This window comes from Trematomus bernacchii, unplaced genomic scaffold (assembly GCF_902827165.1).
Source record: "Trematomus bernacchii unplaced genomic scaffold, fTreBer1.1, whole genome shotgun sequence".
NCBI lineage: Eukaryota > Metazoa > Chordata > Actinopteri > Perciformes > Nototheniidae > Trematomus > Trematomus bernacchii.
This window is the reverse complement of record NW_022987591.1, coordinates 267,279-280,960: the sequence shown is the minus strand read 5'-3', so window position 1 is coordinate 280,960 and position 13,682 is coordinate 267,279. Positions and strand designations below refer to the sequence as shown.

Below are 13,682 nucleotides of genomic sequence, written 5' to 3'. Positions count from 1 at the left end.
TCAGCTGTTTTAGCGCAGCGCTGCTGTACAGACCGACGTTACCAGCAGCCCTGTCTCTGTCGTCCGGTGATCTAACCGCCTTCTGGAAAAGCTTCACAAGTACGTCGGTACGCAAATATGCTTTGTGACACAAGTGACCCCTGATTATAATGATGACGCAAAAAATAAAGAACTTTATTATGGCCTCACAAACGATTATACGTCTGATTTAACACACTCTACTTGACACAGTCTCGATGATTACTGAACATGTACCGGTCTATGACTTGCTAACCTCATTACCAAGATACAGCTGTTACACTCTCTTCTCCCCTCAGATCAAATACCAAACTCTCTGCTTCTGTCTGAACCTACAACATGTTTAATCATTGCTGCAAGCATGAACACAATGTAAGTAAAACAATTGAAGTATTTATCAACAGCTTTGCAAAAAACCCTCCTTATCAAATCTGAAAGAAACTGTCTTTAAAGTCGTTGGTTAAACATACAATTCAATGGCACCACAAAGTATAAAGGCGTGTATCTGTGTGCATAAACATATAGGTTAACCTCCGTCATTTGTATATTTCATAAACACAGATGACCATGTTCAGTGTGTCATGCCTTTACCCACCCACCGCCAGACCCCATACATACTCACTTACAATATATAACACATTAAGTCTGTAAAAAATATCAGTATAGATATGTAATAAAAATAACTGCAACCCTACTTATTAAATCTGCCACAGTTTGAGAAACATCCATGTTTTGAAAGAATAACATTTACAAAGATGTAATTAAGCAAATTAATTAAATTTTGAACCATTGAGAGATTACTTTAGCATTTATCCATTATCAATGCTGTCATCAGCTCACTTATCAGTTAAGATACTAAGCATATGTACACATACCGAACACATACTGTGCACAGGCATGTTCCCACTCTTCTAATAGCCACCAGTGCTTAATGGCCTTTAAACGGTTGCTGAGAAACAAACTGGCCAACCTTTTAAGTCAATCAGAACAATTATCTCCCGTCTCCTCAACATACTGTAGGGCACCGACCGTAAACCCCCAATTATGGCTCATCAAGCACTAAAGTCGTCACCAGGGAATAGATAATGCTCTTGCTTTCCTGTCGATCAAACGGTATATTACAGGGCTGCTCATGGCTAATGTGGAGCAGTCATTTTTAAGCATGCATTTTAGAGAATGATTTATTTATAAAAAATAGAATAACTTCCATAGTAAGGATCGCTCTGGTCTGACAACTTCCCAATTTTTAGAGCCAGTTAGTATTGGTCATTGATGCGTGGATCTACCAGAGTTTTATGGCATTGGATTTGTCTAAATAAAGGTGAAAGGTCAATAGATACAGCAATAAGCAAAGCATTTGTCTGGCGGCGATATGGCCATTAGAGATCAATAGCACGGTTGTACCATTGGCAGATTTTTCAAAATCAACCTAGATTGTAGTCTTTTTGTAAAACCCAGGGATCAACTGTGTCTATTTGCTTTTTGCATTAGTGATATTGACAGCATTATTAGGTAAACATGTCAATCATTCGTTTGAAAGCAGTGTAACTAAAAAAGTAGGATCACATATTGTTTCCTGTGTATTCAGTAGTCTATATGAACATTTCAACAGGTTTCACTCAATGTAATCATTCACCCTTTTCGTTTTGGCCATCAGTGGATCCCTGGGTTCTTCCATTCTAAAATATTGATTATAAAATCCCCCGGCCTGGGATTTTACCCACAGAGGGAAGAAGCCATGTGTCGAGTCGATAAGAGAATGGATACAAATGACTGCTTGTCCCAAGGCTCAGATGCTGCTGTAAATGGCAACCAATCTGATTGGTTTAAGGTCAATTCCAGCTGTGCTAATAAATACTGCAGGCTACTTTGACATTACTGTAGTTAGAGATGTGTTATTATTCATACAACATCCTATTATCTAGTGATTTAACTAGAAAAAGTTAATCTACCAAGAAAGTCGAGAGGAAATGATCTACTTAGGAGCATCTTAAGAGTGTTTTAGGCGTTGTAGTTTAAAGAGAAAATAAACACTTGTCACCATAGAGATGAATATCTTTAGATAACTGTATTATGCACGCACCAAAGCAACAACAGTAGTTTTATCTCTATGTTAAACTTCTATATGTAGCTGTGAGTTTCGGAGTGTGTTTGTGTGTTTTCTGTGTGTTAGTTACCCCTTTATTAGGAGGCTACTGATAGGGGAATGGAGAGTGGGTTTAGAAGCAAAGTCGGCTGTCATTTTGTGGAAAATTGCAAAACAGCTGTTCGAGAAGTATGTGGAGTTTCCATGGAAACCAGATAGGAACCGGTAGCAGAGTGGAAAAGAGAGAGAGAGGGGGGAGAGAGGTTGAGAGAGCAACCTAAATAATGTGAGGATTGATCGACATGCATCAGGGACTACAGGCAAAGTGTAGCTAACACCAGGTACAGGGAGATATTACAGCTCTGACTCCTGACCACTCACCTGCTCATCATTCAGACTGACAGACGTTTTGTCCTCTAACCGTCTTTGTACGATACCTGAATACATTATTTCTAGCTTATACTGAAAATTGCACACCTTTGACAGGTAACACAATACATTATCTTTTCTCCTCCTCTGAAACGTTTTTTTAGTTAAGACATATTCTCATAAACCTGCACAGAAAGCCATGTAAGTGATAATAATATTATTTATTGCAGATCTTGAACTTGTTGAAGTAGATATATTGCACATTTATATTGATGTATGCTCTGTAGATACAGTAGAATATTGAATGTACTTTTCTTCAGCCTCTCTTTTTATTATTTGGCTCCTCTAAATCCTACTGGGCCGTGACACTCCATGAATGTAATAAAGTCCCTGTAATGCATCCTCCATAATATGCCACTCACAGAAATATTGCCAATTTTCTCATATAGCGACCAGACATATTCTCCCATCATTCCTTGCAGCCATGTATGAGATTCTGTCCAAATCCCTCAGTCTTATAAATGCTGCTGTCTCTCCGGTCCTTATCACACAGTCATACTCACGAGTAGCTCTGTCTCACCTCACTGCCCCATGTTTCTGAAATGAGCTTCACATGCTTCCATTGTCTCGGTCATGATGACAAAAAGGCACTTGTACAGTTTTCCAATAAAGCTTGACTCTGAATGCAGATTACCGTATGAGGAGTTCTGTGAAATGGAACAGGGGTCTCCTGCCCACTTGTTGAGATATGAAATGATTTTATGGATGACATTGATAAAACATTCACAGTAAACACAGTGAATTTGTTTCAACCCCTAAATACTATGTGCTGACCATATTGGGGAAAGGAGTGTCATTACACATTCTTCCCACTTGGTTTAATCCAAATACTCAAACATAGAAGGAAGACGTCTACATTTATTTTTAATGAGCTTTGTGAGAAGATTATTTAATAAAGTACTTTTATGTTTCATGCTGGCTTCGATCCTTTGCAAACTGTTATATAAAAAGGTTCAGCGATGAGTCATCAAGTGAACCAGAAATGTAATTTTAGAAGCTCAGAGAAACACTAGGCTGTGCCGGTGTGAATGTTCAATATGCTGCAGGAGGCTGCAGTTGGCACTAAAGGGATCCCTGCTGTATCAGACTGAGAGTTTTAAGGTTTCAATTGGATTTCAGTTAAAGCTATCATGACTTATTTCTCTAACACCTCTGTGGGCCTAGACCCAGTTCTGTCAAAACCACAACACTGTTGACATGGCTTCAATCACTCAATTGTAGAAACATATCAATGTTGTCCTCTAACATCCATATTATAGGTCTCTCCACTTCCCTGTCTGGTTGGTGTTTTTCTGAGACTATATACATATATTTTCATAATCTTACATTTCTCACATTAACAATTTGACATGTTTTCTCCACATGACACCTGAGTGTTTAATCTATTAATCTGACTAATAATAAACTACAAGCTAAATATCTGGAGTTTCATATCACAGTAGAAACATCCCGACCACTCCGAGTGGTACATTTTTAACTTCATCCATGATACTCTCTAGCACAGTAAGCACACTTACAAGGTGTTTACCCGAGAATATAGGACACACAAACTATAACAAAGTGCAGAGAAATACAGTTTAGCATATACCTGCGTACACAACCCTGACAGGTTGTGATTAATACAATTTGATTGTGTAATAAATTGGATCAATTGTGAGCATTAGGGGAACCTTTACCAGGTATTTAGGAGTGATTTAATAGAGCAAATCCCTATTTTAACTTTCCATGAAAAGTGTCTGCTCCATTTGTGAAGAAGCTTTGCTGCACTAATGTGGGGGTGGTGAGTGCATTAACACTAATGGCTGAACAATACATACTGTATATAACACTAGACATGGTGCACATGTTCTTATTTTAGCCGTGCTGTGATTCAGTTTTATGAATTGTGTCTAAGGCAAAGCTTCAAAACACCACTCAAATCTGGAAGCTATTACCTATGACTATTACCTCTGCTGGCTTCACTTCCCCGCTATGGAGAACTGATTGCAGTCCGAGTCCCTGCGCTGTGCCTGAAGGACTGGATCTATACTCTGATCAATAACGGTAGAGCTCCCGGATGCTTTAGAGTCGAATTGCATGTGTGTCTAAAAGAAAACCGGCACATGCACACACATGCATGAAACCAAACAAATATAGTAATGTCAGAGGATTTAACAAATATGTTTACCCATAGAAAATGTGATAAATATATTAGTAAGAATGGGGCTGTTTGACAAAAGAACAATTAGCTATCAACATGGGTTGTTGTCTAACCTGTAAAGTTTTTACAAGATGGGTTTTCAAACCATACATGTGTCATTCCAAGTACATGTGTCCCAGATGATGTGATACTACAGTCCACTCAGACTCTTACTAAATTGTCCTCAGAAATGTAACTGAATTGCTTAAGTGTTTGCAAATCAACTTTTCTCACATTGTGTTTTGCCAGGACTGGTCACCACGAGTACAACAGACATCCAAATGTCATATTTAATATCATTATTTAGTTGAAAGGGGAAGACATAATACAAATATATTGTAAGTTACATGCCTACAAGCCAACAGCTGCTCCCGTTCCACTTGTGTCTTTCTTTCATGAAGTTAAGAGATTGGTTTGGGAAAAGCAATTTCCCCAAATGTCAAACGCAAGTGAGCCAGATGTTTACATAGGACAGATGTGAATGGAGAAAGGAAATTAGGTATACAGTATTGCTCCTATAGTATTGGGCTGTGTGGTCCAGGTAGTTATTTTACCCCTTACCGTTCAATATCCTTCCTAACTTAACGCTTCTGTTTTTGCTGCTTTTACATGTCTTTGTCTTTGCAATTTTTCCTTTTACCTTTGTGGTCAACCTTGCCTTTGTTCTCCATCCTGCCACTATCTCATTCATCTTATTTCCTGTAAAATACGACCGATAAGAAATACATCCTTGTGTGACTGTGTGTGAGAGATCTCTGATTACCTGCTGCCTTGTCAGCAGACTGAGTTTCTGCACATTTTCTAAACCCAGCTCACTGAAAACAGGTTTTAATTAAAACGTTCACCCGATTGCTTTCCCTTCTTTTTACCTCTCCTTTTATTTCTCCCGGTCTTATTTAATTTGAAAAACAATGATTAGTTGCCAAAACCATCTTTTCATCCATTGTTTCATTATTTTCCACAAGCTGGGGAACACAGGGCTGAGAATTGAAAACTAATCAAATTAAGAAGTGTTCAGTTCATTCAAGATGACAGCAATGATATCAGTTAACACATCGTTCATTCCTTTGTTGGCTCCATACGATGAGTCCATTAGTCTCGCACTCCACACTTAATCCTTCCTCTCATGAATCCCTTTAACGATAATGCGGAAAGCATAAAATAATTAAGAAATTGCAATATTTTTCTGGTATCATCTGATACAGATACGATGATCAATCTGCATCACAAAGAGTTAAAAGTTCTGCTTTCTAGGCAAGACACGAGTGGATCTTGGCATTGTCAAGTAAGTAAGAATACAAATCTCTTCAGTTTTTACCTCTACCAACCAGATTAACACCTTTGGACTGCCACATTACTCTGGGGAAAGTACAAGTTTAGGAAAAACCCCATCACTGTGTACAAAAAAGAAAAAGGGAGAACCAACTTAAAGGGGACCTATCATGCAAAATGCACTTTTGTACGTCTTTTATACATGAATATGTGTCCCCGGTGTTCCAGGGAACTCACCAAGTGTCAGAAAACACAACCCTCTCTATTTTCCTCCATACCCAAATCTCTAAAAAAGGGGCTGCAACGGATCTGATACAGACTGATCCAGATTTGAACACTTCTATGTCGTCACAGAAGTGGCGCTACGGCTATTGGGCCAACTCTCCACCTATCAGGGGAATGTGAGGTTGGGCCACGGCCGGCCATTGCCGCTCGAAAGCGCTGGAGACGCTGTAGTACATATGCCAGGCCTGTAAGTGGCGCTGTAGTCTGCCACAAAAGCAGCGAAGAAGACTTCCCGCCCATAGTTACCATGGTTACCCTTCTGTTTATTCTCCGCTGTGGCTTTCTTTCTCCCTCCCCGAGGCAAGCGTTTGCTCCCGCTGCTTTAATTCAATGCAATCCCTCCCCGTCGAGGCAAGCACTGTAATTCTCTCCGGTTAGTCCACCAGCAGATGACAAACACCCACCTCTCCACCTCTTCCAAGGAACGAGGGGACCGTGCGGCAGAGTTTCAGTTTCAGTTTCTTTCGCCGGTCAAGATGTCCGTTAAAGTTTAAATCTTCCGGACAAAATTAGAAAAGTGCCGGTCAAAGGTCTTCTTTGTTATTTATTGAGCTTTAAAACAAATGAACAACGATCTTTTTTTCTCCCCCTCTTGACTTGATCAGAGCACGGCTCTCCTCTCCTGCAGGGGGGCGTGGTCAGCTGCAGCTCACAGAGATCAGCCCCGTAGACAGCAAACAGCACATAGAGCGAAATGAGGCATAGCTAAAATGCATGATCTGTTTGGTATTTTGAAAACAGAAACGTATAAATATACCTTATATAGGTATGGCCCTACAATATATCATTTAAATATAGCATGATGGGTCCACTTTAAGCAGCACAGTATGAAAAAGTGAGTTGTCATCAAATGAAGTCAAGTGAGGAACGCTCGAGAACTATTGTCAAGATATTGATAGTACTGATCCACCCAAACAAGTGTTAACTCAGAAAGAGACACTGCAAGAACAAGGCAGGCCAACACAGGGTAACATAAATGAAATACAAAACGTTCAAGTGACCCTCATACTCAACAAGTCTGATAAAGTGAAATCTATCACGCAGACAGAGATGTATCAGATCTGATTCATGCCAAGCCAAGGAACCCTGTTTTCTGTCTGGCTGAACCACCAGCTGCTTCCTCAGACCCCATCTGAACCTAATTGGCAGCCAGAGAGCAGAGATTAACACAGTGACCTGCAAAGGCTGCTGGTAGGAGTGACACAGATACACCCGGACAGCTGGGTAAACGACTGGCAAATGACTGGCATAGTCAAAAGAAAAGACAGTGAGGTTAGACAAAAAAATCAATGTCCTTTTGAGTGTGACGACCTCTTAAAGTTTATGAGTATCCGATCTCACAAAACGAGCCTGAGTACTTGAGTGTGTCATTACTGGGAGACAAGCAGGCAGGAGTGCTGCTGCAGAGGGGAGATATGCTCTATTATGCACCTAAGGAAAGCTCTTTTTTTTGCCGAATTAGCAGCAGATAAATCTGAATCGATCTCAATGTCATCTGCGTTCCTAGAAGACAAAATCATTCACGTACAGCCAGAATAAGAAAGCTCTCATTTGTTTAAAACAAATGGCTGCATGGTTCACCAATGCCCAGTGTTCATTGTCCCTGGGATAAAAGTTTAACAGGCTGATATTTGTTTTGATGCATTAATTTATGTTTGTGTTACAAAAAGCTGTGTCATATGTTCTTTTGTTAGTTTCTGCATTTATTAGAATATTTCAAAACCCGTTTTCACTGCCAATGAACAGTGCTTTTTTATGTAAATAAGTGACTGCCACTTTGTGGAATTACAGTTTTGCTCTTTACAGCAGGCATTGTTATCGCTGCTAATGTATTTCTGTCATTGAAAGCAATTTGCATCAGGATAAAAGCTTCACACTGATTTTGTCAGTGGTGTTGACAACTTCCAGCCGAAAAGATCGTGTGACCTTGAGTCATAAACAAACACTGTATTGGCCCACGTGTGTGTGTGTGTGTGTGTGTGTGTGTGTGTGTGTGTGTGTGTGTGTGTGTGTGTGTGTGTGTGTGTGTGTGTGTGTGTGTGTGTGTGTGTGTGTGTGTGAATCTAGTAGCTAGATCTGTCCTTTACATGTTTAATGAACACACATCCACACACACACTAATAATGAGAAACACTCATACACTCTCTCTAAGGTGCACCTGCAAACCCACCTTCTTTGTAGTCATGGCGAATTATGGCATCCTGTATGACATCGGGGAGGCCGAAGCGGACATGGTGTTTCTTGCGCTGGGTGGCCGGGGCTCGAACCTTGAGGCCACCTTGTTGTCTCTGAAGGCCTTTTTCCCTCTCGTAGTACGCCCTTATTTGGTCACAGCGCATCCTCCGGACCAGCCGCTGGCGCTGGCCAATGGGGAGAGACTCCAGCAGACACTGGTCTATCTCCATGTTCTGACGAAAGACATTACATAGCTGGAAGCAACCTGGTGAGAAACACAGAAAGAGCAAGAGAGTGATGAAGATGTCAACTGCCAGAAAACTAAAAAGGCCAAACTAATTTATTCTTGCATTATCTGTTTTCACTGAAGCTTTAGTGGCAAGCTGTCCATCCAAGAAGTGAGGGAAAGTATCTGGTGAACCAGTGAACACACTGCAGTCCATAGTATTTACTGTAGGACACTGATACTGAGCTAAGGAGACCATATCAACTACAACATGCTAATGCTGTCAGTTATATTTGTTAACATGTTCTTGTTTTGTGTGCATGCATGTCTGTGTCTGCAGTTGTGTGTGGGCAGTCGTTTATTATATTTACTGTAAACAATATCTTCTGTGTCTGTTTAGCCGTGGGGTGATATGAGAAAAGCATCACAGCATTTTGTTTGTTGTCTCTCCTGTCCCAGTGACTCTCCTGACTCCACATCATCTCTCTGCCTCTCAGAGGAAGTTAGCCAATCAGATCTCAGGCAGATGCTAAACCTTGTATGGTCTGCTTGGATGATTAGGATGTACAGATCCGAGCAGTAGGTGGGCTCAGAATGGGATTCACAGAGTGTGTGCTCAGGTAAAATCAAGATAAACTTATATATAAATATTTATATAAGGTTATAAATAAAACGTAATCTATTTGGCGTTGATTGCATTGACATTCACATCCACCATTACGGAGGAGGAGGTCTTTGCAGTGTTTTTTTCACCAAACTCAACTCTGTTGCTTTTAGACCCATTTTGTGGTGAGTACCCCCTCTTGGAGCATCGTTGTCTCTATTTTGATCTAAAGTGGTTCTCTGTGTCTCAATTCTTTCTCTCCAATTCTGCTAAAGGGTAATGGAGCTCACATCAGGCTGTTTTTAGTGAGATAGCTTTGAGGAACTACAGGTTGTCTCCATAATTCCCATCATCTATCTCTTTCTCACTCCTTTACCATTTCTCTTCATCTCTTTACTTATTCACAATATGATATGTGTCTTCAACAGTTTTACATTTAGGAGTAAAAATCAGCATAACACTAAAAGGCCTTGACTGGCTGTTAGAGGACTGTTGCTGCTTTGTGTAAACTCTATACAGTGACATGTTGTTTCTTCTCTGGAGGGCCTGAGGTGTGTTTGGACTAGATCTCTATCTGGAGCAGACACAACTATGCAGGCAGAATAGAGACCACTTGCATTGACACATTTATTCAACACCGGCCCCTTCAACCCCAATGTGCCACACATAAACACACACATACACATACACACACACCTTCTGCACAATACAGTACCATCTGCTCTGGTTAGACATGTAAAAAGGTTCTTTTGTATTCAGGTTCCAGACAAGGGGGGGGGGGGGGGGCACTATTGTACTGTTCATGCCAGGTGTCTGCTTCAACTGTATTATATTTTAGAAACTTGGCTGCACGTTGAAAAGACACACACACAAACACAAAAGCACACTCTCCCTACTGCCTTGTCCAATACCACTCCACTCTATCTCTAGGTCTACTGTTATTGCCTTTTTGCTCACCTTTTCTTCTGCTCAGGCCATTTTGATCAGTGGCTTGAAGCAGCAGTTGTGTTGAGTGTTCAGTCTGAGTCCAAGTAGACATCTATGAGATTGGGTGAACTGGTATTTGTTGCCTTGATCTATTGTAAGCTGACATAGAGCTCACTGCAGAGCTACAGTACAGAGCATAAAGAGCAGAAGTCGTCACCACTCCTGTAGGTTTAGGCTAGCTAGATTAGCCATTAGCTATTTCCATTGAACCACACACAATGTGGATATGGCCAACTGTATGTCTCCATCTCTGCCATGACTTCTCCTCCTTGGTTTGGCCTACCCTTCACACTCTTTGTCAACCTCATATATCATCTACTATACAGGCATTCAAGGCTACAGTCACATCAACCCATATACTCCCTGCACATGACAGATGTCACACAACGTGACATATTGATGCAGACTTGATATATACATTAAGTAGCATATGGATATCCATTAGATCAGTGGTTCTCAAACTTTTTTCAATAATGTGCCCCCTTTGAAAAAAAAATTCTGCCAAGTACCCCCTGATCAGCGCAAAAACAATTTGTTAGGGAAAAAAAGCCTATATAAAGAGGTACAGTACAGCGCTGCACCATCAGCGTCTGATTTATTAAAACAACAACCTTGTAACTGAGAAACACTTAAATGCTACATTTCAAATGTTTACAATCCATCACTAAATTCATGGCAAACCAATTTTAACATAATGCAATAACACTAAGACGACATTAGTTGCATTGAACTGATGTTTTTAATAAGTTGTACTTACAATTTAGTGAGAAACCTGGGCTTTTGCTTCACTGAGGATCTTTGTCATTCTGACAGGGAGGCAACTGCAGTTATTACACTTCGTGTTTTGAAATATGTGTAACTCTGTTAATATAAAACCCACACTGCCCTACTTCGTTACTTTTCCTAAAATTGGTATATTTATTTATTTATTTATTTTGGGGCGTGGGGAATGAAGAGAAAAAAATATATGAGCATTTGATGAGCAGGGGATTTTGACTCCTCATATAAACATAGGCCTATGCATAATGCTGCGCTATACTTTGCGGCCACACGCCGATGCCAAGCGACGCTTATTGTTTAGGTCCTTTGATAAGCAGGCAGTCATATAATTAACTAGAACTAGCTAGATCTAATAGATTTGGACATAAACGCGAGTGAAGTATAACCGGACGCGAGAGAGAGATCAGAGATCAGATCAGCTGCTGCTGACGGAGAACACGCAGCTCTTCCGGATCACAGCTCCGCCGCTGTGACGGACCGTTGAGCGGAGCAAAATACACTAAGAGTTAGACCTAACACACTTAGCTAGTTTATCTACCTCTGGAACTAGCTAAACTAGTTATAAATATATGTATTCTTTACTGTCGGGTCACTTACTTATTACAGGTTCAGCGTGCGAGCTGCACGAGACTGACGGGCTGTCAGGAGAGGGAGAGGAAAAGAGAGCACCCCGTTTATTTTTCCCATTTTATTATCCAGAATTACTGTAAACTTTTGAATAAAGTTGTTAATCTACTATTAGTAGTTTGTTTAAATGCATTAATTATATATATATTTTTTCATTAACATAAAATAAATCTCACGTACCCCCTGCAGTACTCCAACGTACCCCTAGGCGTCCGTGTACCCCCATTTGAGAACCACTGCATGAGATGATAAAATAGATTTTCCAGACCACCCTGACGTTAAATAATCATGTTGTCAATAAATGAACATTAAGTGATACAAATGCACTTGTATGTAAATTAATAATGATGTTTGCTCAGTCTGCTAAAAGGTTTTCTTTACCTGCAGTAGTTCGAATGTGGTATTAAATGTTGTGATTGAGGCTATAAAATATGTCCCTTGTGACTTGCTATAAGTATATGTTCCTGTATGTAACGTGGCTGAAATGTGTTTCTGATATACATGTGCGGTGATATATTATTGGGTGGTTTTTCAATACATTCCCAGGAGCATTTCTTTGTCTTCCTTTTGTAGATGAAAATGTCAAATACGGAAAGCACTGACAGCAAAGATCAATAAGAATGTGCCTTCAGTCAATACATACTTGAGTTTCCATTTTTCTAATAAAAACAGTATGCAAATGTGCATCGACCTAGCTGAAGAAAACACACATCATTCACACTTAATCACAGAATTTGCAAAAACTATGACAATGTTTGTTCTTAATAGCCATACAAAAATGGACACTGGCATGTTCTACTGTATGGTGAAGGGCTCTGAACAGACCAGTGACATGTGAATAGGAGAGGGAAAGACAGAAGAGCTGACTCTGATGGGAAACAGAGGCTGAATGAATGAGAACGACGGAGTGAGTGGAGAGACAGAGAGGGATGGAAAGCAGTTGCTTTCTTCTGCTGCCATCAGGCTACCACCAGGCTATCAGTTATTTATTGTATGTGGAACATCCCATGCAGGCTCCAGCTAATAACTCTGACAGCACTGCAGGACGTTGTACATTTGAAATTTGTGCAACATGATGTGCACACACTCAGGCACCGACTGCAAACTGCAGACACCATAAATGTGCAGGGTATATATGGATGTATGTTGTAGGGAGAGATTTGGGGGTAAGACAGGTAGGGTTCTCAGAGTCAAGGAAAGTCTTCATGACAGTATGCATCACCTTCATGATATTTTTCACTTTTCTCCCCTTTTATGCCCTCTTTCTCCTTCCTTTTTTCCATCTGCTCATCATTCTTGGCTGCAATCTTGATGTGTCACTCATCCTATCCTGACTTCCTTTCCATTTCTCATCCTGCCATTCCATCTCCTCTCTGCAACGCTCCTCTAAATCACCAGTTTCCATCCATCTGTCCCTTTTTCCATGAATCGACTTTCTCTCTCTGTCAGTCTGTCACTGTGTTATGAATATGCCAAATGCTCTTGGGGTCTGCATCTTTGTGCCTCTATTTTAGCTTTCTTTCTCTCTGCCAGTACCTGCCGCATTCACCGGTCAACTTCACACATCTGCAGCAGCTCTCTGCAGCAAGCCCACACTCCCACTTACTGTGCACACACACACACACTCACAGGCAGGGACACACAGGGACAAGGATACACACTCAAAGTTAAGATTGTGCTGCTGTGTTGGCAGCTGGTGACCAGAATTCTTAAGCATGTAAACTCATACAGCACATGACACCCTGCATATATAGTAAGTGCTGATACAATTAGCACATACCCTCGGCTGAGGCACACACAAGCACACTTGCACACACATACACACACAGAAAGAGATGGTGAATGGCTACTTACAGCATTTGATGAAATGGTAGTGAGACATTTTCTGACTAAGTCGGACAGTCCGCCAGTCAGGCAAAAAGGCTGGCAGGCAGGCAGGAAGGTAGGCGGGGAGTCAGTAAGTCAAGCAGGCGGGAAGACAGTCGGCAGCTACAGGTTCCAGCAGAACTAACTA

At 40.8% G+C, this 13,682-nt stretch overlaps 1 protein-coding gene across 1 annotated transcript in view; it reads right to left on the bottom strand.

The window, feature by feature from the left end:
* The window catches only part of myo16 (myosin XVI), an 82,491-nt gene extending 68,937 nt beyond the window's left edge, over nt 1-13,554 (bottom strand). The window contains 2 exon segments of the mRNA XM_034129114.1: nt 8,440-8,709; nt 13,523-13,554. Of these exon segments, the coding sequence (XP_033985005.1) occupies nt 8,440-8,709; nt 13,523-13,550 (298 nt within the window). The 5' untranslated portion in view covers nt 13,551-13,554.
* Nucleotides 13,555-13,682: the final 128 nt, after the last annotated feature.